This window comes from Parus major, chromosome Z (assembly GCF_001522545.3).
Source record: "Parus major isolate Abel chromosome Z, Parus_major1.1, whole genome shotgun sequence".
Classification (NCBI taxonomy): domain Eukaryota; kingdom Metazoa; phylum Chordata; class Aves; order Passeriformes; family Paridae; genus Parus; species Parus major.
This window is the reverse complement of record NC_031799.1, coordinates 8,795,989-8,817,122: the sequence shown is the minus strand read 5'-3', so window position 1 is coordinate 8,817,122 and position 21,134 is coordinate 8,795,989. Positions and strand designations below refer to the sequence as shown.

Sequence of the window (21,134 nt, the reverse complement as noted above, 5' to 3'; positions counted from 1 at the left end):
GCCAGCTCAGCCTGATCATTTGCTCCCTGCAGGGATGTGCCTGGGATTGGGGCTGCTTGGCTCCTGTGGAGCTCTGGGGAAGGGGCTGGGAGAGCCCTGGGCAGGCCACGTCCTGTCCTCGTTGTCCCACTCCCCACCACACTGTTGTGCTTCCCACTGCTACAGCACATGAGGCCTTTGCAGGGGACAAAGCCTTCGCAGGGAGTCCCTTTTGCAGCCTGTCCCAAGGCCAGGAGCTGCCTGCACCCTCCTCCTGCTCAGCCCCTGCTCATGGCCCCGTGTGTGACCCCACTGTGTGCTTCCAGTGCCAGACAAACCGCAGCAGCTGTGGCTGGATCCCGACAGGGGCTCTCTCCGCTGGAACTCGCTGCCCTCCTGCAACGGGGAGATCATCGGATACCAGGTACCGAGGGACCAGGGCAGAGCCTCGCCTCCCGGCCTGGAGCTCTGTGCAGGCAGACTGGGAAGTGTGAGCAAGGGACAGCTGGCATGAGCCACAGCTCCCAGACAGGAAACCTCTGGCCTTGATGAGCACCAGCGTTTTCTGTTTCATTCTCAACATTCCTCATGCTCTGAAGATGCCCAGAGAGCTGTGAGAGCTCCATGTTCTCGGGGCTTCCTTCCTGGCTCTGCTCTGCTTTGGCTTTGGCTTTTGGAGGCTGGTGTGCAACACATGGTGACGTGTCTTCTGGCGTGGCATCCCAGGGTTTCCTGCGCCTCTTGCGTACTCGTTTCTGGTTCTTGCCACAGAAAAACTTGTGGTTTGACTAATCCTCTGAAAGTCCCTCCTGAAAGCCCCTCCTGAAAGCCCCTTCTCCAGAGAGCTGCACCATTCTGTTGAGTTTTCCTCAATGCATGCCTAGAAGCATCTCCTCTGTCTCTGGATTTGGGACACGTTCCACAGCAAAAGCCTGCTCTCTGGAGTGGGAGGGGCTGTGTGTGCTGGTGACATTGTTCTCAGCATGCTCTAGCTCCTTTCTGAGGACAGAGGTCCCCACGCTGTGACAGGGACCTTGCAAGCCTTTCCTTAGCTCTTTCCTGGAGAAGCTATCAGACAAGCTCTTGACAATGCTGGGAGCCTCTTCATCTGGCTACCTGCTCCCAGACACCCACGTGCATGAATAGAATCCTTTTTTCCCACTTCCAGTTGTCTTCACTTGTGCATAAGCCCAGCATCTACTTCTGTCAGCAAGGGAGAATGGCCGTGGATCTCATGACAAATTCAGATGACGCATGGGCAAATGGGGACCCTTCATCTGTATTACTTACGGAACCTTTAGTCCTTCTCCTTTTCTCTTAGAGAAAGCCTTCAGAGCCCAACTTTACACAGAGAAAAGAGAAGCTTAGATTCCTCGGGCAGAGGATGTCACCGCGGTGCATCGGTGTTGCAATACACCTGGGGTGACCTGTCCTCAGGCTCAGTACATGAATCTACGGCCCTGCAAACCAACAGCCTCCCTCTTCCCCTCGCAGAGCCTCGGCCCTTTGCTCACAGAGGCTGCTGCTCACACGTCCCGAGCGCTGCCTCCCAATTCCTCTTCTCCTCTCCTCCGCTCTGAGGAGCCCGCATGGGGCTGAGGCTCCCGCCCGCTCCTCTGCGGAGCCTTCTCGAGCCGGGGCAGGCCCAGGGAAGGGAAGGGAAGGCTGGCAGGACGTTGCCGGCTGCGGGCACGGTCCCCGCGGGTTGCAGCTGTGTCTCCTGTCCGCAGCTGAGCATCACAGCCAGGAGGGCAGGGGACAGCAGCGTGCTGGAGACGGAGCGGCTGCGCCTCAATGGCTCCGTCACCGAGCACCGGCTGCCGGAGCACAGCCCTGGCAGCAGCTACACCGTGACGATCCAGGGGCTGACGGCTGCTGGAGCCGGGCCCGCGTTGATGAGGGACTTTGACAGCGACAGCTCCGGTAAGCCGCGCTGCGCGGCCGTCGCGGGAGCCCGGGCACAGACGGGCCGGGCTCGGCTGCCTGCGCCGCCCGAGGCTGCCCCTGCTCCTGGCACAGCCGTGCCGATGCTCATTCATTCCCCCCGGCTGTTCCCCCGCAGACACCCCGCACCGCCGGGGCAGCGGCTGCCGCAGCGTGCGCGACATCGCCCCGTCCCAAGGCACGGCCGTGCTTCCCCTGCGCCCCCTCGCCCCGGCCCCCGGGGCAGCCAGGTGAGCGCAGCCCCCGCAGCTCGGCAGCCCCGGCACGGCTCTCCCCAGCCCAGCGCCGGCTGCAGACGCCTCCCCTCCGCCCTGCCCCGCTGCCACCGGCTCTCGGCCCCGCAGGGAGCACCAGCTCATCGTGGCCGCCACGCACAACGCCTCGCTCATCGAGGGCATCTGCTCGGGCCGGCCGCAGCTCTCCAACGCCAGCGTCTACGTGGCCGCTCTTCTCAACCTCACCGCCCCCACCGACTTCGTGCTGGGCGACGGCAGCCGCGGCCCGGGCCAGCACAACGCTGCCCTCCGCCCGGGCCGGGACTACACGGCCCTGCTGCGCCTCAGCCGCCTCTGGCCGCAGGTACCGTGGCCGGGCTCCTGCTCCCTGGGGCTCGGCCCCTCGCTGCGGCCGGGCTGCCTGTGACAGCACAACCCTCTCCCTCCCGTGCCTTGCCGCCACCGTGTCCCTGGGGGCATCGCCCGGGTCACTCGCGGGCCCGGGCGGGGGACCTTTGCCCCCAGGCAGGGCAGTGCTGCAGCAGTGGCCTCAGCTCTCCCTCCTGTCTCCTCCAACAGGCAGAGAAGGTCACCTGTGTCTGCTACAGCTTCTCTGTCGGTAAGTGTCTCCTCACTCGTGCTGCCCAAGCCTCTCTCCAGCATCTTCACTTTTGCCAGCCTGGCAGCTTCCCTGCAAATGACCTGGCTCAGTGCAACAGCTTTAGGGTCTCACGTGGAACAGAGTAAAATTCCCATATGTGGGGTGACCCTTATTCCCAGAAGAAACCTCAGCCAGGACACGGGCCTACACACTTGCACATAGCCTTTGCCATTCTTGGGTCCTTTGCCAGCAGGCCGAGGGTGTGGCACTCACCCCTGGCTCTGTGTTGGTTGCAGGGCAGACTGCGGTCCAGTGGCATGGGATTGTGATTGGACTGGTTGTGCTGTTGGTAGTCCTCCTTGTGGTTGCAGTCATCCTGTGGTTTGTGCTCTCCAAGTGAGTAGGAAGGGGACAGGTTCAGCAGGTACATACACAATGCCAGCATCTAACCCAGAACTCCCCTTTGCCTTTCCAGGAAAAAGAAGTATTTGCCCAACAAAACTAAGGAGGATAATTAAAAAGGTAGGAAAATGCAGTTCTGCAGACAACCATCAAAGGCTATAAGTCTGTGGGGCAGGTGGGATGAGAGCAGCAATTTCCCATGAGAACGTGAGTTTCAGGAGAAGCAGCAGTTTGTACACTGCACTGACACATCTGCTGATTTGCCTTAGCTGGGGTTGGCTCTTCCCACTGAGCCCCACATGGCAGCACAGTCTGGTTCCAGGCAGTGCTTGCTGCCTGGAGGAGGGACAGGGGTGAGCAAAGATGGGCATCACAAAGGCTCAGGTTTTTGAGGGACCCATGTCTGTGCCATCCCTCCCAGGGATCTGCAGGGAGGGATCTCAGGAGGGTCAGGCTGAGGGGCTGCTGCTCTCACCTCAGAACTGACAGGCATCCCTGAAGCCCTGTGGTTGGGCACAGCTGGGACGAAAGTGTTGGACTGTGGCAGGCATTGCTCTGTGCTCCAGCCTGTCTCTGACACTAGGTGCCCTTTTTCTCCACAGGTAAAGGTGTCTAGGCTGGAGATCAGTCTATCCAGGACCATGGAGACATCCAGAGCACTGAGGATATGGAGAAAATGGGAAGGATGTCCCCACCCCAGTGATGATGACTGCTATGTATCCTGGCTCTCCTGTGACTGACCAGCCTAGAGGTCCCATGCAATTCATCCAATTCAGCAGGGCAAGAGGAAAACAGAAGGCCAAGGAGGGTTGAGCTTTTTCATTCCTCACCTCCTAGGTTTTGCTTACTGCTTTGTAAGGCCTTTGAAACTGGCTTTCTGTAATCCCTTTTTTCCAGGCTTTGCTTTCATTTTTGCTTTCCTGGAAGCATAACTTGTATGCCAGATTTCCCAGTCCCAGACTCACACAGGCTCAGGCTGATGGCGTTTGCTGTCCTCTGGGTTCCCAACCCTTCTGCTCTTTCTGTTGATATTCAGCCAACAAAGCCAAGGGTTTTGCTAGGCCTAGCTGAATGCTTTGTGACTCTGCCTATTTTGTCTGGACAACAAATAAAGGCTTATGGTTTGGAGGGGCTGCCTGTCCCACACAACTCCTGCCTGGTCCCCTCATTGCTCCTGTGGGGTCATATTCCCCTGCAAGGAGCTGACTCTGCCTTGTGAAGGGGAGCCACGAGCAGGGCTGCTGTGACCCAGTATTCCTCTAGTGGTACCTGACAGCTTTTCTGACCTCCTGAGTTGAGCTGGACAGCACTAATGTGAGTTTGGAGGAGATGTGTGGTGGGAATCCATCAAAGGTGATGGCTCTCAGCACACATTTTGGCCAAGAGTGTATTCTGTGTCCATGCTGTGGTATACCTGTGCTTTCAGCTCCCTTGTGGCACTGTGCCAGGTCAAACCTGGAAGAAAAGCCAAGATCAGGGGTTACCACCACCATGGCCTTTATTGGTGAGACACAGAACAGAGAGCCATGGGGTCACTACTGGTTTTGAAGTCTTCTGCAAAGGCAGAACCTATCTCCCTGGTGCTGTTTGAACCCCATCCAGGATATTCACGTTGAGCCCCTAAAACCCGGGATTGCCATGGAGCAGCCAGACAGGCTGGTGAGAGAGCCTCTGTGGAGCTGGTAGGCCGTGGCACTTGGAGCAGCACCAGGAAGATGTAGCCCCAGGAAGAGATTATGTGGGGTTTGAAGGACCAGTTTAGCCCCACAGGACCATGGGTTGTCCCACTCTTGGCTCTCGTTGGCTTTGGGCTTCACACTTCTCCCAGAGTAGGACAGATAACCTGTGCTCCTGAGAACACTGGATTTTAGAGCAGTTTGAGACTTCCCTAACCAAACAATGTAGGTGTTTGTGCTACCCCACTTTCCTTAGGGCTACCTGAGGGGACAAGGGAACCTGGATAGGACAGCTGTTCTCTTCAACCTTGGCAAGAATGGATGGGTGAAGTCCTGGTGCCTCTGCTCTGGTCTGCAAACTCAGGCTGTGATTCCAGATAAGTTCCTGCACAAATGTTGGGCAGAGGGTCAGGTTCCCATTTCTGTGCCTGGCCAAAATTTGGAGACAGTCCAGCCTATGTTCTCCAGCCACAGAAGACCCTTGGGGTGGTTTTTCAGGGGAGTGAAGCATCTTGGGGTCACACCAAAACCCTTTTATTTCCTCTTGCTTCCACTGTTACTGATGAAGGGCTGTCCAGGGCATTGAAGTCCCATCCAGAGACAGGCTGTGGTCATGCCCCTACTTGAAATTCCCATAGGTTTCAAATGAATTCAGGTAACTGAGGGCTAGTTCATAGCAGAGCCCATACTGTTCCTGTGGATAAAAGGATGCACATGAGACTCAGGTGGATCAACACCTGCAATGGCATGTCAGCATTGGTCTCCAACAGCTTCCTGATGCAGAGCATGCCAGACACAGGTAAAATCCACCCTCCTCCGCCCAGCTGGAGTCCACCTTTCCCTGCTGAGGAATCCAGGCAAGTGCTTCAGGAGCTGGGGGGCTGCACTACACCAGCAGTGGAGCCAGCTGGTTTTGTCAGGAGAGCCAGTCTCCACAGCACAAAATGTTGAGCAGCCAGGAGGAGCAGAAAGGGGCCACTCATCATGCAGGATGCTTTGGCACCTGTTCAGTTCTGCTGAACCTGACACTGAGGGAGTGGGCATGTCCCAGCCCCAGAAAATGGGGTTCTCAAAGATCTCATCTGCACCTGGCCTCAGGGTGACCCGAGCACAGAAGGGCTAGGGCAGCTACTCGGGCAATCCAAGATATGGCTTGTCGCCCTGAAAACTCAGCTTCTGAACTTGCTGACATGGTTTTCTAAGTACTTTCCCAGGACAGTAACTGTAAACATAGATATGTGTGCATTCTTTCTGTTACACGTCTTCTGATGGGCATTTCTTATGACCAGTGCAGTGAGAAAGTGTTATCCTGACCATCCAATCCCTAGCCATGGTAAGAAGCCTATAAATCCTGGGAAGGAAAATAAACTCTGCTCTTTTCTGCACCATACCTCAACCTGTGTTCACGTGATCTATTGATCTTCAGCGGTAACAATGGCTCTTGTTTTGGTGTTGCAATCTCAGCAGGGTTTGAAGTCAGCACCTACCACATCTTTAATGAACTGTCTTCTCCGCCTCTTCAGCATCCTCACAGCCTGGGATACATCCACCATCCCCTCACTTTGGATCTGCTCACACAGGAAACTAGCAGCACAGAAGATCCCACTCCGGCTGGCTCCATCCCTGTAGAGGAAGGCAAGGGGAACTTCATTTGCTCTGAGATCAGGTGGCAGGCCTGAGCCTCAGAGGTGTCCCCTTAGACCCCCACACTCTCAACATGATCTTGGCCACAGATCCCGCAACCCAACCTTCCTCCACAGGGAAGCCTTCCTCCCTTAACATAGCTGAATTCATATCCATACATGCACCCGAGATGCAGCTGTGACCAATTTCAGTGACACAGCCTGAGCTCTGTCCAGCTCTTTGCCATGGCTGCTCCTCCAGGACACATCACTCACCAGCAGGTGACAAGGATATGTCCATCTTGGCTCTGCCGATGGTGTGTCTCCACCTTCCCTAGCAAGCTGATGATGGTGTCAGGGTGTGGGGGCAGATGCTGCTGCATGGGCCAGTCTGTCAGTTGATGTAACTGGATTTCCACTGCAGATTTCTTGGGCTAGTGGGGGAGAAAGACAGTGGGCTGGGCAGAGCAGTGACCTATTGGCTTCATGGAGAGAAGGGGAGGGACAGTGCATGCCAGTCCCAGCTCAGCCGTGCACACTGGCTCAAGGAAGCAGCTCCACAGTGGGATATGCCACTCCAGACTTTGCTCTTCTCCACCAAGTGCTCTGAGACTGGCAGATGGACACAGGACAGGAGCTGAGCACCAGGTGCTGCTCAGACTGACACCAGTCCTGTGTCCAGCTGCCTGCAATAAATCCCCTTCCATGTACCACCGAGATGCACAAACTCCATCCACAGCTACTGTCCTCCAGTTGGAAAGGCACAAAAAAACACCTTTGAGTTGTACCTCTGCCTGCAGCCTCGCTGTCTTGGGATTGGCCTCTCTTCCACAGCAAAAGACTGCTCTGGCCAGTGCTTTGCCAGGACCCCACCAGATCCCTCTGCCATCTCTAGCTGTGACTTTAACCCCAAATTAAAGCCTGTTGACAGCTGGTCCTCCCACCTCTTGCAAAAGTTTTTCTCAAAGGAGTTTGACATCTCTGAGCAAAGGACCCACCTGCTGCCTGTTGCTGAGCACAAGTGTCCAAGTCGTGAAGCCAGCCCCAGGCTCCTCTGCAATCAGCTGGACATGGAATCGGCCATAGTCATCCTCGCCCTGGGTGGGCCAGAACTGCACATATGTCTGGGGAGAGGTGCACAATCACACATGGCCCCACCTGCACACAGGGCAGAGCTCAGCACCTCACGTGGGTGGGCTCACACCAGCCCCTCACCCATAAGCCACATACACATGGCTCTGCCAGGCATTTGCTGAAATGCAACCCAGAGCTGCAGCCAGAAAATAACACTCCATCAGAGGGGACACCTGGTAGACAAAACCTGAGGGATGCTCACTTGCAGTGAGACCGAGGCCAGCCCACTGCTGTGGCGCTGGGACTGTCCTCAGGGCTATCCCAGCGGGAGCCCCACAGGTACTGGTGCAAGCAGGGCTCTCATGACAGGATCCATACAGGGACAAAGGCAGAAATCACACTGCTCGGCCCCAAGGGAACCAGGAGAGGGTAGAGCTGTGCTTGGGCTGCTGACCTTGTCCAGCTCCTGGAGTTGATTTAGCACAACCACTGATGTGCAGGTGTAATCCCAGACCAGAGCCCAGAAATCCACCAGCGTGGTGGGGAAAGGCAGCTGGGTGATGATGATTCTCTCCTCCTCGGTGTACGTCTGCAAAAGACACGACGGTGCATGTCGGGGGAGAATCCCACAACCCCCGAGAGCCCTTCCTAGAGCAGGCACGGCTCCCTACCGCCCCGCTGAGATGGAGACGACACAGGCCACCCCAGCCCTGCTCAGGTCAGCTCAGGTTAGCGCCCCGCTGCCCTCTCAGCTCATCACACCCGGGCTCAGCTCCCAGCAGGATGTGGCAGCACAATGCTGCTGCGCTGCCCGCACAGGCAGGGCTCTGCCGATCGCGGGGGCCATCTCCTGGCGGCAGGGCCAGCAGCCGCTGTGCAGGAGCCCGAGGGCTGGGACACCTCATCCCTGCGCGGGATGCTCCAGCCTGGCCCTGGGCAGGGGAGCGCAGGCGGGTCCCTGCCGCCCCGAGCAGCTCCCGCTCTGGCGGCTGCCGGAGCCTTACGCTGGCAAACACGGCGTTGATGTAAGCTGGAGAGCCGTCTGCGTTCACCGAGGACATCAGGATGGGCCGGCAGGAATCGGCTGCAGAGGCAAGGAGCAGAGGGAGGGAAATGATGGGTCATTCTCTCCCTATAGAGAGGCAGGGGACTTTCCCTGCAACACACAGAGTCATCATAGCTCCCTGCAGCATGGGCCAGAGAGGACTGAATGGACAGGCACCACCACACCCATGGCTCTGGCAGCTCAGGACACCCTGATGTGGGACGTCCAAAACCCCGTGGCTGGGAGTACAGCAGATCCACCCACCTAATCGCTCCCTGATGTGCCCCATCTGAGGGTCTCCACTGTGAAAGTTTAGACCAGGGACATACTTATCCCAGGCTCAGTAGGAATCAGCCTAATATGTACTTATTATCTACTAACCAGAATGGCTGGACCTTGGGCAGAACCTGCCAATGTCATGTGCTGGGAGGGAAGCAGCAGGAGAGCATTGTTCCCCTGCATGCTGCTATCAGGCACTGGGTTTTAGAGCAAGAGGCTGCCCAGCCCTGACAGTGTTACCTGGCAGGATCCCTGGCTTGCGGTTCTTAGGTTGGTTTCTGGGTTTCTCTGCTTCTCTGCATGGCAGGAGCTGGAACAACTCAGAAAATCTCTGCAGGGCCTGTAGAGATGATTCACCCAAGTCAGTCCTGCCTGTCAGCACCTCACCTTCTTGAACCACTCCAGAGAAATGATCCCCATCTCCATCCCACTGCTGGGGAGGGGAGCAGGGAGTGGGCTGGCATCACAGATGAGCCCTCACAGCACAAAGCAGAGAGTGCACCATCTCCTGGTGGTACCTTGAACTCCTTCTCTAGGACACTGTTGTGGCCTGAGGTCTCAACTTCTCGAAGGGAGTGGACAAGGGTGGCGATGCTCTCCACTGGGACCCCGGTGTTGCCGCAGAGCAAGCCTTCGAGAAGTGCCTCGTACAGGAAGCTGTACTGCTCCTGTGTGAGGACATGGGTCAGCTGCATGGTCTGGAGCCAGCCCAGGAGGAACCCTGGAGTTCCAGATCACCAGCTGTCATCAAACTGTGCCAGAAGCGAGCCAGATTCATCCTTCACCTTCCTGCTGCGGATCCCTGAGGCCAGACACTTCTCATTGCAGGCAGCCCTGCTTTGGGACACAGCCAGCAACTTCAGCAACCCAGACAAGATCATCTTCCTGAGGTTTAATGCTCCCTCTCAGACCAGACCCCTGCTCTGGGGAAGGCAGCCTGGAAAACCTGTGGACTAATTAGACCTTGTACAAGCAGCTGGTTGGTCCAGCCCAACCTAGTTTTCTCCCAAGGGACCCAGCAGTAAGCAGATCACCTAGGGACATAGACCCTAGGCCAGGACACTGCTGCCCAGGAGATACCAGGAGGGCAGACATCCAGAAAGCCTGAGGGACAGGTGGACTCTCATTCATTATCCTTGCCTACAAGACAGCCCTTCTGTACCATGGTGACCAATGCACACAAATGCTGCTGATACCTCAGAGAGCCTCAGGGAAGCACAGATTCCAACTAGGTTTGAACACAGCATTGAAGAAAGATCCTTCAGTCTCCATCACCTAGTCCCTGTGACTAGATCATGAACAGCATGGCAAATACGGCATGCCATCTCTGGGAAGGGTGATGTTGACAGCAAAGGGTTAAAAGCAAAAGAATGGCTTTTCATTCAGGAGGTGCATGGTGGATTCTCTCATGTGAATTTACAGCTAGGAATACCAAGGTGTGAAAAATGGCAGTGTGAGAAATTCTATCCAATGTTATAAACAGCCTACTGCTGTTTATCCTCTGTCTGCTTTGGGGAGTAGAATCTGTGAGGAAAGAATGTAGATGTTTACAGAGACCTGGAGGCCATTGTCATGGACATGGCTGAGCTCCCTGTTTTGGGAGAGATAAAGGCCAGAGGTCATAAAAACACAAATGAGATCACAGCCCAGCTGGTAAACTATATATGCACAGGCCTTTGTGAAACAGATGAGAAGAGCAGCCCCACCCAGGATGGACTGAACCTGATGGTGCTGGTGTTCCCACTTATGTGTTACCTCCTGGGATCCTCCAGCTAGCTTTGGGATCCTCCAACTAGCAAGGCAATGAAATGAATTTACTCTTGGCATTTCAGCCATGGTTTACTGGTTGTTCTGGCCACCTGCCTGTGTCGACTCCCGCAGGTGGGAACTGGATCTGCAGCTATGATGTGGAGGGAACAAATACCTCTCCTCACCTTGGTCTGCACCATGCTGACCCGCTGCTCCCGCAGCTGCTGCACGCAGTGAAACACATCCACCTTCCCCTCAGCCTTCCCCATCTTCAGGAGGAAGTCCAGGGCGATGAAGGTACCTGTGCGCCCGATCCCTGCGCTGAGGACACAGAAAACTGTGGGTCAGTGCTGCCCCTGCCGGCTATGCCCCAGCACCCAAACTCCCCCAGCCCCGTACCTGCAGTGCACCAACACGGGGCCAGCAGGTGCTTCCAACACCCTCTTGTTCACCACCTCCACCAAGCACAGGAGCTGGGATGGGTTTCTGGGCACCCCATGGTCTGGCCACAGCAGGTAGTGAAACTGCTCCACTGCTCTTGGAAGAGCACAGCCTGCCTGCAAAAAAGGGAGACAAGGCTGGCAACAGGGAGCTGGAAACTTTCGTGAAGTGACTGCATGCCAGCAAGGAGGGAGCAGTGGAGAAAATCACTTCAGAGGGGCAGCAGCACAGAGCGCTCCCTGCAGCACCCACACCATAAGGACTGCTCCACTATAGCCCCTCAGACGGTGAAGGGCAGATTCATTCACCACACAGCCACACAATTAATTTTGTTCTCTGCTTCACCGTGCTGTGAATGCAAAGCAGGAAAAGCAGCTTGTGCCCCAGGGGAAAATGATAAAAACCACAGCTTAGGGTATTTCCAGAGTCATCAAAAAGCCCTGGCTTGCCCAGAATAGATACACCCTAAGGCTGTTACTACACTAATGTGAATGCAGTCACTTGTTACCAGCCCATTGTGATTTTCCCTAAATATCACATTCACTTGGCATGAACAATGCTACGTCTTACCATCAGGTGCTCTTGGAGCTTTACGTTTCAGCTACATATTGCTCTGGGCAAGACAAGAAAGGACAGGAATATGCATAACTGCAATTTCTTTATATCATACCTGTTTTCCCTCCCTGCAGCTCCTTCAGTTTCTGCCCTTTATCTGAGCTGTAACTTCAGCAGGAGCACATATCTTGGGAAATGACCTTATGTAGGTTATCTTCAACTATGAACTACCTGTCCAGGTTTAGGACTACAAGTGACCAAGGACCTTTAGTGTGGACCTTCTGCAGATTGATTCAAGTGACAGGCACCTGTCCCGTCATCCTTGATGTGCTGAGATTCCATTTTATACCCTTTATCTGCTTTTATACCCTTTGTAATCACCTCACCCAAGCACTCAAGAATCTACAATATTCCCATGTGCAGCATCAGTCCAGACTCACCTGGGGTGACCACTGGAGCTGACTGCCTGTCTTTGCCTGGCACAGAAGTCTGGGACTGATGCCCTGGCATGGATTCCATTTATAGCAATGTGCTAACACCAGACCTTCTTATGCTGGAGACCAGGCAGGGCTCTCCACAGGGTCCATGTCTGACAGCTCCCACCAGCTGCTGGAACCCAAACACATCCTGCATTCCCACCTCAATTCCATGCCAGGCTTACCTTCTGCAGGCAGAAGATGCGTTTGACAAGGCCTGTGGTGGTCCAGGTGTTGTTGAGTGTCACGGTGAAGTCGCCGTAGACCTGCTCCTGCTCTGGCCAATACTGCTCACACTTGATCTGTCAACAGCAGTGAGACCTCTGAGTACAGGCAAATTTACAAGGAGAGTATTTCAGGGGTGCAGAGCTGCTGCCTGCTGCTGCACTGTACTGGGAGCACAGCAGGTGTGGAAGCCTGGCTCTGGTGATGCCCAAGCTGAGCATGGGCTGAGAGGTTTTCTCTACCTTGTTCTGCTCCACTAAGCCCGTCAGCATCACAATGACTGAGGTCTTCTCCTGCCAGACCATGTGCCAGAAATCCACCACTGTTCCAGACAAGGGGCCTTGGGAAGGAAGAGGAGAGCCCTGTGCCAGTGTCCAAGCCATGGGGATGTGTTCCCAAGCACAATTTGAACATTCCCAGGTCTTCCTCTGCCCAGACACAGAGGCGCAGCCAGGGGACATCAGCACCTGACATGGGTGCTGGCCACAGCAGCTTCATCACCAGGTCAGAAATTAGGACAAGGAGAAGGGAGAGAAGATGAGCCCAGGGCATGTCAGGGATTCACTGCTGCTTTAGGGGCTCCTGCATGCCGGCCCTTGAAATGACTGTGAGCTGCTCCCACATTTGGGGCCCTATTTTCTAAAGAACATTTCTGCAGCTCTGCAGGGTGCCAAGACCTCCTCATTGGATGCTGCACAGAGCAGACAAATTGTATCTGAGTGCACTGGGTGCAGACATCCCAGGCATTTGCAGGATTCTCCCTGTCATACCAGCTGCCAAAGGGAACAAACTAGGCTTGTGAGTGGAAGAACCATGTCCTCATATTAGGCAGTGCAGCTCCAGCTGCTGCCAAGCTACCACTGAGACCTTCCATGTCCTGCAGCAGCTCAGGACAGAGACCCTGGAGATACAGGGACATGCAGTGAGTCATTCACAGCTCCCTGGCTGCTACCCCAGTTCCTCATTTCCCAGATTGCTCAGGGCAGTGAATGGCATCTCCTCAGGATGAAGTTTGGGAACACCTACCTTGAGCTGCAATGAAGAAGCGTGGACTTCGGTAGGTCTGCAGGGGAGAGATTCAAACAGCTCTGATCACATGAGTCAAATGTTTAACAGGGAATGAAATAAAGCATCCATCCCCCAGGCACTGAAGCCCAGAACTCTCAGCACAGTGGGTCCCACAGCATCTCTCCTGGCCAGCACAGACAGTGGGTACCCAGCGGCTGCATCTCAGTTCCTGCCCCCTCACATAGGTCCCTTTTTGTTAGAGATGAGAACTGCACACAGAGCCAGAGTACTCCAGGCAGCTCAGAGAGGACTCAGTGAAATCCCAAGACCTGTCAAATCCCAAGGGCAAAAAGTGCCAGACCTCAGGGTCCCCAGTGTGAGCAGGACTGTGCTCACCCAGTACAGCCAGGCTATTGGGAAGGTAGAATTAGAAAGAAATTATAAATATGACTCTTTAGCCAGAAAGGCTAAGGAAGAAATACAGATGATAGCACAGTTTGAATAATTCAAAGAAACCGGGCTGGTATGCCAGAACACATTCTTTCCTGCAATAAAACCAAGCTGAGACCCCTCATCCTAGCCTTATAAAGAAAGGTCTGAAGGACCCTGAGATAACTAAAAATATGCAAAAGCACGATTTCTATAGGTTGCACACAAATGTTACTGTATTAGTATACTTAGAAAGATTGGTCAGTGAAAGAATAGAATATTCATATGTATAGATTATATAAGTAAAAGAGTTCGCTCTCTTGGTCTCTCTTAACTCCTCTTTTAACTCTTAGCTCTTAGTTCTCTTGTTTTCTCTTGTCTCTCTTACTACGTTCTCTTGCTGCTCTTTCCTGCTCTTCTTTATCTCTTTTTCCCGGCTCTCTCACTTCTGTTCTGTTCTGTTACTCTCTTTCGTAGCAATCTTAAGTCTTAAACTCATGTATTCATATCTTACCCTCTTTTGTATTGTTCTCTCTGAGCCCGCCTTGAGCTCTATCTGCTGGCTCATAGCAGGCTCTCTCTCTCTCTATCCCACGCCCTGAAATAAACTTCTAACACCTAACTCGATTATAGAGGTCTTTGCCGTGTCTCTGACTGTCCCCAGAAAGCGTCTCCTACACCAGGCAGCTTTCCTACCCTTCCCAGGATAACAATTCCTCGCTACCCACATCCACATAGCTGGCATTGATGTAGCCATTCCCGGTGTCAGAGGGCTGCAGCACCACACGACAGTGATCATCTGAAAGAGAAGGAAAGTGGACTGATGCTTTAGGGCAGCGACAAGGAGACTGATTAAGGGGGAAGGTGTAATTTATTAAAGTCTGTGGTTGTCTGTTGTCTCCTCAGCAGCACCCCAGGCCTCAGGACATGTTCAGGGTTAAAGAACAGCTGATGAGACAAAGGGTGACATGGCACAGCAGGAAACGCAATGAAATTTTAGGGAAGATTATGAAATTGCCAAATGTACACACCATGTGGGCCCAGAGGCGCTTTGTAGTTTAAAAGAAATTGGGTCACTTCTACTTTCCCACAAATACTTGCGTCTGGAAGGGACATGGCAGTGTTCAGCAATGATGAGCATCAGGAACAGGTATATCATGTTTGATTAAGTTTGTAGGAGGATTTGAAGAGCAGAACAAGGATGCTCCAACAGGGTATAAAAGAGTGGGGCCAGAAATCCCGCTAGGTTTCAGTGGCCATGGAGGATGAGATGAGTAGCTCAGTATTTCTGAAGTGCTGGAGGGGCACCTACACCAACCCAGCATCCTGTGCTACCCCAGACAGCTCCAAGAGCCAGAGCCAATCCCTGGAGAGCTCTGCTTACATGGGATGATGCTCTTATAGCGGTTCTTGTTTTGATTGCATAGCTCCTTCCCAGCATTGCAGGGGTGTAACAAAGTGGAGGACAATTGCTGCAGAGGAAGAAAACAAGCCCACTCAGCACTGGGATGTTTTTTGGGGCTGGCCAAGGCCAACTGCATCACATACCCAGGGAAGGGCTGAGGAGTTGTCAGTGCAGTCAGGTGGGAAAGCAAATCTAAACCAGACCTGATACTCTCTAAGAAGCCCAGCACCATGCCTGTCGACTGATTCATCATCTGTCTGTTCTGCCTCTATTTCTTCCCTCTTAAACATCTTCAGAGCCTCCAGCAGTTCCTCCACTGGGATCTGTGTGTTTGGCTTGCATCCATCTGCAGAGACCACAAGGACAGGATTTCATCATCCAGTTGGTGCTAACCTGGCCAGCCCTGGAACTCTGCAGCTTGGACTGAGATGGCATAATAGCGGCCAGGGCTTCTCTAAACCTTAGACTGTCCCTCCCTACACAGGTCCCTTCTCCTTGGAGTGGTCCCTTTCCCTGTGCCGGCCAGCTCTGATCACCTTGGGTTCCTGCAAGGAACTTGTGGAACCTGCAATCAACCTGCCTGTGCTTTTTACAGACAGCCTGTCCAGACAAGGAACACAGGGCCCTTGCTCATACTTTACCTTTTTGACATCCTCTCAGGGGTATAGTGCTGTTGTTCTCCGAGACTTTTGAACTGTTGTGCTTTAGCCTGCAAAACAGCAAGTCATGTGCACTGACCAGCAGAGCAGAGAGACAGAGGAGAAGCTGTTGCCTATCTATCCACCCTGCCTCATCTCTTCCTCTACTTGGACAAGTCCCTGCCCCTGCAAGCTGCTGAATGCCTCACAGAGGGCAGGACAGGTGAGGCACACACTGACCTGAAGACCACAAACAGCAGCAAAATCCCCAGCGCCAGGAATGCCAGAGTCGGTGCTACTGCCAAAACCACCAGTTTCCTGTCCAGCAGAGATGATGGCTCCTGCCCTGCAAGCAGCACAGTCCAGGCTCAGGCTCCTGCACAGCCTGAACCAAGCATTAAGACATCCCACAGGGACATGGAGAGAAAAGCAACTTCCCTTGTCTGCCAACCTGAGTTTTGCATTAGAGCAAAGCTGAGCTGGGGCAGAAGAAGGTGCTGGCTTGGTGTGATACCCTCTGTTGTGGACCCTGTGGCCCTGAAGGCCCCAGGCAGTGCCAGAGCCTGGTGAGGTATTTGCATTTAGGTGTCACGTGCACCAGGGGACTGCTGGGGCTAGGACTAAATACGTGGTGAAGGCAGGGACGATGTACAATGTCCAATGGCCACCGGGCCTACACATACAGAAGTGTCCTGAGGATGCCCAAAGCCCATCTACCACACACACACAGCCTCAAGACCAGGAGAACTTCTGTAAAGACCAAAGAACAGCTATCCCACTGCATCTGTCCAAGGCCAGGTCATTTGCAGGGAAGCTGCCAGGCTGGCAAAAGGGAAGATGCTGGAGAGAGGCTTGGGCAGCACGAGTGAGGAGACACTTACCGACAGAGAAGCTGTAGCAGACACAGGTGAACTTCTCTGCCTGTTGGAGGAGACAGGAGGGAGAGCTGAGGCCACTGCTGCAGCACTGCCCTGCCTGGGGGCAAAGGTCCCCCGCCCGGGCCCGCGAGTGACCCGGGCGATGCCCCCAGGGACACGGTGGCGGCAAGGCACGGGAGGGAGAGGGTTGTGCTGTCACAGGCAGCCCGGCCGCAGCGAGGGGCCGAGCCCCAGGGAGCAGGAGCCCGGCCACGGTACCTGCGGCCAGAGGCGGCTGAGGCGCAGCAGGGCCGTGTAGTCCCGGCCCGGGCGGAGGGCAGCGTTGTGCTGGCCCGGGCCGCGGCTGCCGTCGCCCAGCACGAAGTCGGTGGGGGCGGTGAGGTTGAGAAGAGCGGCCACGTAGACGCTGGCGTTGGAGAGCTGCGGCCGGCCCGAGCAGATGCCCTCGATGAGCGAGGCGTTGTGCGTGGCGGCCACGATGAGCTGGTGCTCCCTGCGGGGCCGAGAGCCGGTGGCAGCGGGGCAGGGCGGAGGGGAGGCGTCTGCAGCCGGCGCTGGGCTGGGGAGAGCCGTGCCGGGGCTGCCGAGCTGCGGGGGCTGCGCTCACCTGGCTGCCCCGGGGGCCGGGGCGAGGGGGCGCAGGGGAAGCACGGCCGTGCCTTGGGACGGGGCGATGTCGCGCACGCTGCGGCAGCCGCTGCCCCGGCGGTGCGGGGTGTCTGCGGGGGAACAGCCGGGGGGAATGAATGAGCATCGGCACGGCTGTGCCAGGAGCAGGGGCAGCCTCGGGCGGCGCAGGCAGCCGAGCCCGGCCCGTCTGTGCCCGGGCTCCCGCGACGGCCGCGCAGCGCGGCTTACCGGAGCTGTCGCTGTCAAAGTCCCTCATCAACGCGGGCCCGGCTCCAGCAGCCGTCAGCCCCTGGATCGTCACGGTGTAGCTGCTGCCAGGGCTGTGCTCCGGCAGCCGGTGCTCGGTGACGGAGCCATTGAGGCGCAGCCGCTCCGTCTCCAGCACGCTGCTGTCCCCTGCCCTCCTGGCTGTGATGCTCAGCTGCGGACAGGAGACACAGCTGCAACCCGCGGGGACCGTGCCCGCAGCCGGCAACGTCCTGCCAGCCTTCCCTTCCCTTCCCTGGGCCTGCCCCGGCTCGAGAAGGCTCCGCAGAGGAGCGGGCGGGAGCCTCAGCCCCATGCGGGCTCCTCAGAGCGGAGGAGAGGAGAAGAGGAATTGGGAGGCAGCGCTCGGGACGTGTGAGCAGCAGCCTCTGTGAGCAAAGGGCCGAGGCTCTGCGAGGGGAAGAGGGAGGCTGTTGGTTTGCAGGGCCGTAGATTCATGTACTGAGCCTGAGGACAGGTCACCCCAGGTGTATTGCAACACCAAGGCACCGCGGTGACATCCTCTGCCCGAGGAATCTAAGCTTCTCTTTTCTCTGTGTAAAGTTGGGCTCTGAAGGCTTTCTCTAAGAGAAAAGGAGAACGACTAAAGGTTCCGTAAGTAATACAGATGAAGGGTCCCCATTTGCCCATGCGTCATCTGAATTTGTCATGAGATCCACGGCCATTCTCCCTTGCTGACAGAAACAGATGCTGAGCTTATGCACAAGTGAAGACAACTGGAAGTGGGAAAAAAGGATTCTATTCATGCACGTGGGTGTCTGGGAGCAGGTAGCCAGATGAAGAGGCTCCCAGCACTGTCAAGAGCTTGTCTGATAGCTTCTCCAGGAAAGAGCTAAGGAAAGGCTTGCAAGGTCCCTGTCACAGCGTGGGGACCTCTGTCCTCAGAAAGGAGCTAGAGCATGCTGAGAACAATGTCACCAGCACACACAGCCCCTCCCACTCCAGAGAGCAGGCTTTTGCTGTGGAACATGTCCCAAATCCAGAGACAGAGGAAATGCTTCTAGGCATGCATTGAGGAAAACTCAACAGAATGGTGCAGCTCTCTGGAGAAGGGGCTTTCAGGAGGGGCTTTCAGGAGGGACTTTCAGAGGATTAGTCAAACCACAAGTTTTTCTGTGGCAAGAACCAGAAACGAGTACGCAAGAGGCGCAGGAAACCCTGGGATGCCACGCCAGAAGACACGTCACCATGTGTTGCACACCAGCCTCCAAAAGCCAAAGCCAAAGCAGAGCAGAGCCAGGAAGGAAGCCCCGAGAACATGGAGCTCTCACAGCTCTCTGGGCATCTCCAGAGCATGAGGAATGTTGAGAATGAAACAGAAAACGCTGGTGCTCATCAAGGCCAGAGATTTACTGTCTGGGAGCTGTGGCTCATGCCAGCTGTCCCTTGCTCACACTTCCCAGTCTGCCTGCACAGAGCTCCAGGCCGGGAGGCGAGGCTCTGCCCTGGTCCCTCGGTACCTGGTATCCGACGATCTCCCCGTTGCAGGAGGGCAGCGAGTTCCAGCGGAGAGAGCCCCTGTCGGGATCCAGCCACAGCTGCTGCGGTTTGTCCGGCACTGGAAGCACACAGTGGGGTCACACACGGGGCCATGAGCAGGGGCTGAGCAGGAGGAGGGTGCAGGCAGCTCCTGGCCTTGGGACAGGCTGCAAAAGGGACTCCCTGCAAAGGCTTTGTACCCTGCAAAGGCCTCATGTGCTGCAGCAGTGGGAAGCACAACAGTGTGGTGGGGAGTGGGACAACGAGGACAGGACGTGGCCTGCCCAGGGCTCTCCCAGCCCCTTCCCCAGAGCTCCACAGGAGCCAAGCAGCCCCAATCCCAGGCACATCCCTGCAGGGAGCAAATGATCAGGCTGAGCTGGCAGGTGGTGGGCACATTGATCCACCTGTGACACAGCTCTGGACTTTTCCTCATCTCCGGTATTTCTGTGCACATACCTGTTTCCTTTGTCGTGAACAACCATGAGAAAAGGGTTGTGTTGGGGGGCAAGTCGATGGTGACACTGTACTCAGTGAAGGGCTGCAAAGGGGAGCAGGTAAATGTTCCCTCCTGGCCATGTAACATCTGCTCTCCCTTCACCTCCTCAGCCTCACAGGGAAGGGAGGAAGGCACTGCCAGCCGGCACATGGCCCTCATGCCCTGGCAGGCATCAGGGAACCTGCAGGTCCAGTTCAGTTTGATGCCGGTGCTGGAGATCTCACAGGTCTCAGGGTCAATCTGGAGGACATCTGTGAAGGAAAAATTGCCAGAAGGTCACGTTATTCCCTTCCCAGCCCAGGCATGCAAGGATGGTGCAGTCAAAGGACCTTGCTCATCACCCAGCCCAGTGGGAGGGAAAGTGAGACTGAAGGTGGTCACTGCAGCTCTCCCAAAGGGGAGCAGGAGGAGTTTGGGATCATGATGCACTAGGAAACTGAATGTGAACCACTGGGTGAATGTCTCTAGTGACACAACAATACCTGTTCAGCCAAACATCAGGATATTCTGGGAGGAACATAGGGAAGCCTGGAGAGTGTGTCACCAGCTTGGCCATCAGAGCTCACAGGCAGTAGTAAAGGGACCCAGCTTCCCTCAAACCCTTTGAGCTATGTGGCTGCAGTCATCCTTTGGTGCCATAGGAGAGCGCAACAGGAGACATTTCATCCTGGCCTGGATGCAGGAGTTGCTTCCACAGGCACCATCCTTTCAGTGCTGGGCCCGAGGAAAAACATTGACCTTCCCATGCTGTCCCCCCTCAGAGATGTTGTCAGGATCTCACTCTGAAAAGGATTATCCTTCTCCTTACTTACTGATGCATTTCAGACTGGACTGAATGGGGACCCAGGCACCTCTGGAGTCTCTTCCACGCCAAAATTTTTTGTACACAGGTGTCACATGATAATAGTACTGGAGTTCACTCTGACATTTGATTTCAGTGAAGGATGGCTGGAAACCTTCAGGGCAGCTCAGCATCACTTCATCATCCACTTCATAATTCACCTGGTCTGGTGCCAGTTGGAGTATGGAGTCCCGTGGGGGCCTTTGGCACCTTCTTGGGAGAGCTGAAAGAGGGTGTTATTTGGGCTGGAGGTGAGGAGATGAGATATGGATGAGTGGTGGGAGCCCAACACCCAGCAACCCTTCCAGCCTCTGAAGGGAGTGAGGGTGACATATCCATCTGCTGGGATGTGACCTGAGGGCAAACCTTGTTGGAAGGGGCGTTCCTTGTGCTTGAAAGTGTGAAGGATCACTCATCCGTGAACCTGCCCTTATCCACTTCTGTCTGTGGACACCCATCCACCTCCCACAGCCCAAAGCAGGGATGTTCCCATCTCATCTCTCCCTGCCCATCTCTCCTGAGCACACTGCCATGTATTGCCATGCCCCTGTCGCTCTATTAGGAATGGTGAGGAGAGCGACATAGACTCTCTAAGGAGTCGGTTAGGAGAATATCTCCTAATTTATTACTTCAGCTCTGTTTTATAGACTGATACATGGAAAGTACAGAAAGGAAACTCTGATTGGTTAGTAAACTACTAGATTACCATCATTGGTCAGTGGGGCACTGTCCTGGGTTGATTATGATATTACATTGTATCCCCATTCGTCCACCTAA

The 21,134-nt window shown here is 55.3% G+C and overlaps 2 protein-coding genes across 3 annotated transcripts in view; one reads left to right on the top strand and one right to left on the bottom strand.

The window, feature by feature from the left end:
* Positions 1–292: 292 nt before the first annotated feature.
* On the top strand, positions 293–4,290 carry LOC107215834 (the record flags this gene model as incomplete). Its single annotated transcript, XM_015652192.1, has 8 exons — positions 293–403; positions 1,710–1,902; positions 2,042–2,153; positions 2,268–2,502; positions 2,718–2,757; positions 3,036–3,135; positions 3,215–3,261; positions 3,744–4,290. Coding segments are annotated over 7 exons (834 nt in total), but the record flags the coding sequence as incomplete, so codon positions are not given.
* A 331-nt stretch (positions 4,291–4,621) lies between these two features.
* Positions 4,622–21,134, bottom strand: part of LOC107198366 (receptor-type tyrosine-protein phosphatase kappa-like) — a 26,690-nt gene continuing 10,177 nt past the window's right edge. The window contains exons 5-29 of one of the 2 annotated variants that reach the window (XM_015615331.2): positions 20,329–20,580; positions 19,477–19,767; positions 18,999–19,096; positions 17,500–17,692; positions 17,249–17,360; positions 16,900–17,134; positions 16,645–16,684; positions 16,004–16,109; positions 15,767–15,834; positions 15,329–15,471; positions 15,105–15,192; positions 14,449–14,519; positions 13,310–13,346; positions 12,526–12,623; positions 12,244–12,360; positions 10,986–11,143; positions 10,772–10,907; positions 9,356–9,505; positions 9,078–9,177; positions 8,518–8,597; positions 7,968–8,102; positions 7,438–7,563; positions 6,716–6,873; positions 6,305–6,440; positions 4,622–5,511 (exon numbers count right to left, since the gene is read on the bottom strand). In XM_015615331.2, the coding sequence (XP_015470817.1) occupies positions 5,437–5,511; positions 6,305–6,440; positions 6,716–6,873; positions 7,438–7,563; positions 7,968–8,102; positions 8,518–8,597; positions 9,078–9,177; positions 9,356–9,505; positions 10,772–10,907; positions 10,986–11,143; positions 12,244–12,360; positions 12,526–12,623; positions 13,310–13,346; positions 14,449–14,519; positions 15,105–15,192; positions 15,329–15,471; positions 15,767–15,834; positions 16,004–16,109; positions 16,645–16,684; positions 16,900–17,134; positions 17,249–17,360; positions 17,500–17,692; positions 18,999–19,096; positions 19,477–19,767; positions 20,329–20,580 (3,203 nt within the window). In that variant the 3' untranslated portion in view covers positions 4,622–5,436. Of the gene's footprint in view, positions 5,512–6,304; positions 6,441–6,715; positions 6,874–7,437; positions 7,598–7,967; positions 8,103–8,517; positions 8,598–9,077; positions 9,178–9,355; positions 9,506–10,771; positions 10,908–10,985; positions 11,144–12,243; positions 12,361–12,525; positions 12,624–13,309; positions 13,347–14,448; positions 14,520–15,104; positions 15,193–15,328; positions 15,472–15,766; positions 15,835–16,003; positions 16,110–16,644; positions 16,685–16,899; positions 17,135–17,248; positions 17,361–17,499; positions 17,693–18,998; positions 19,097–19,476; positions 19,768–20,328; positions 20,581–21,134 lie in introns of those variants that run through there. The other variant, XR_004500512.1, reaches the window with a different exon arrangement.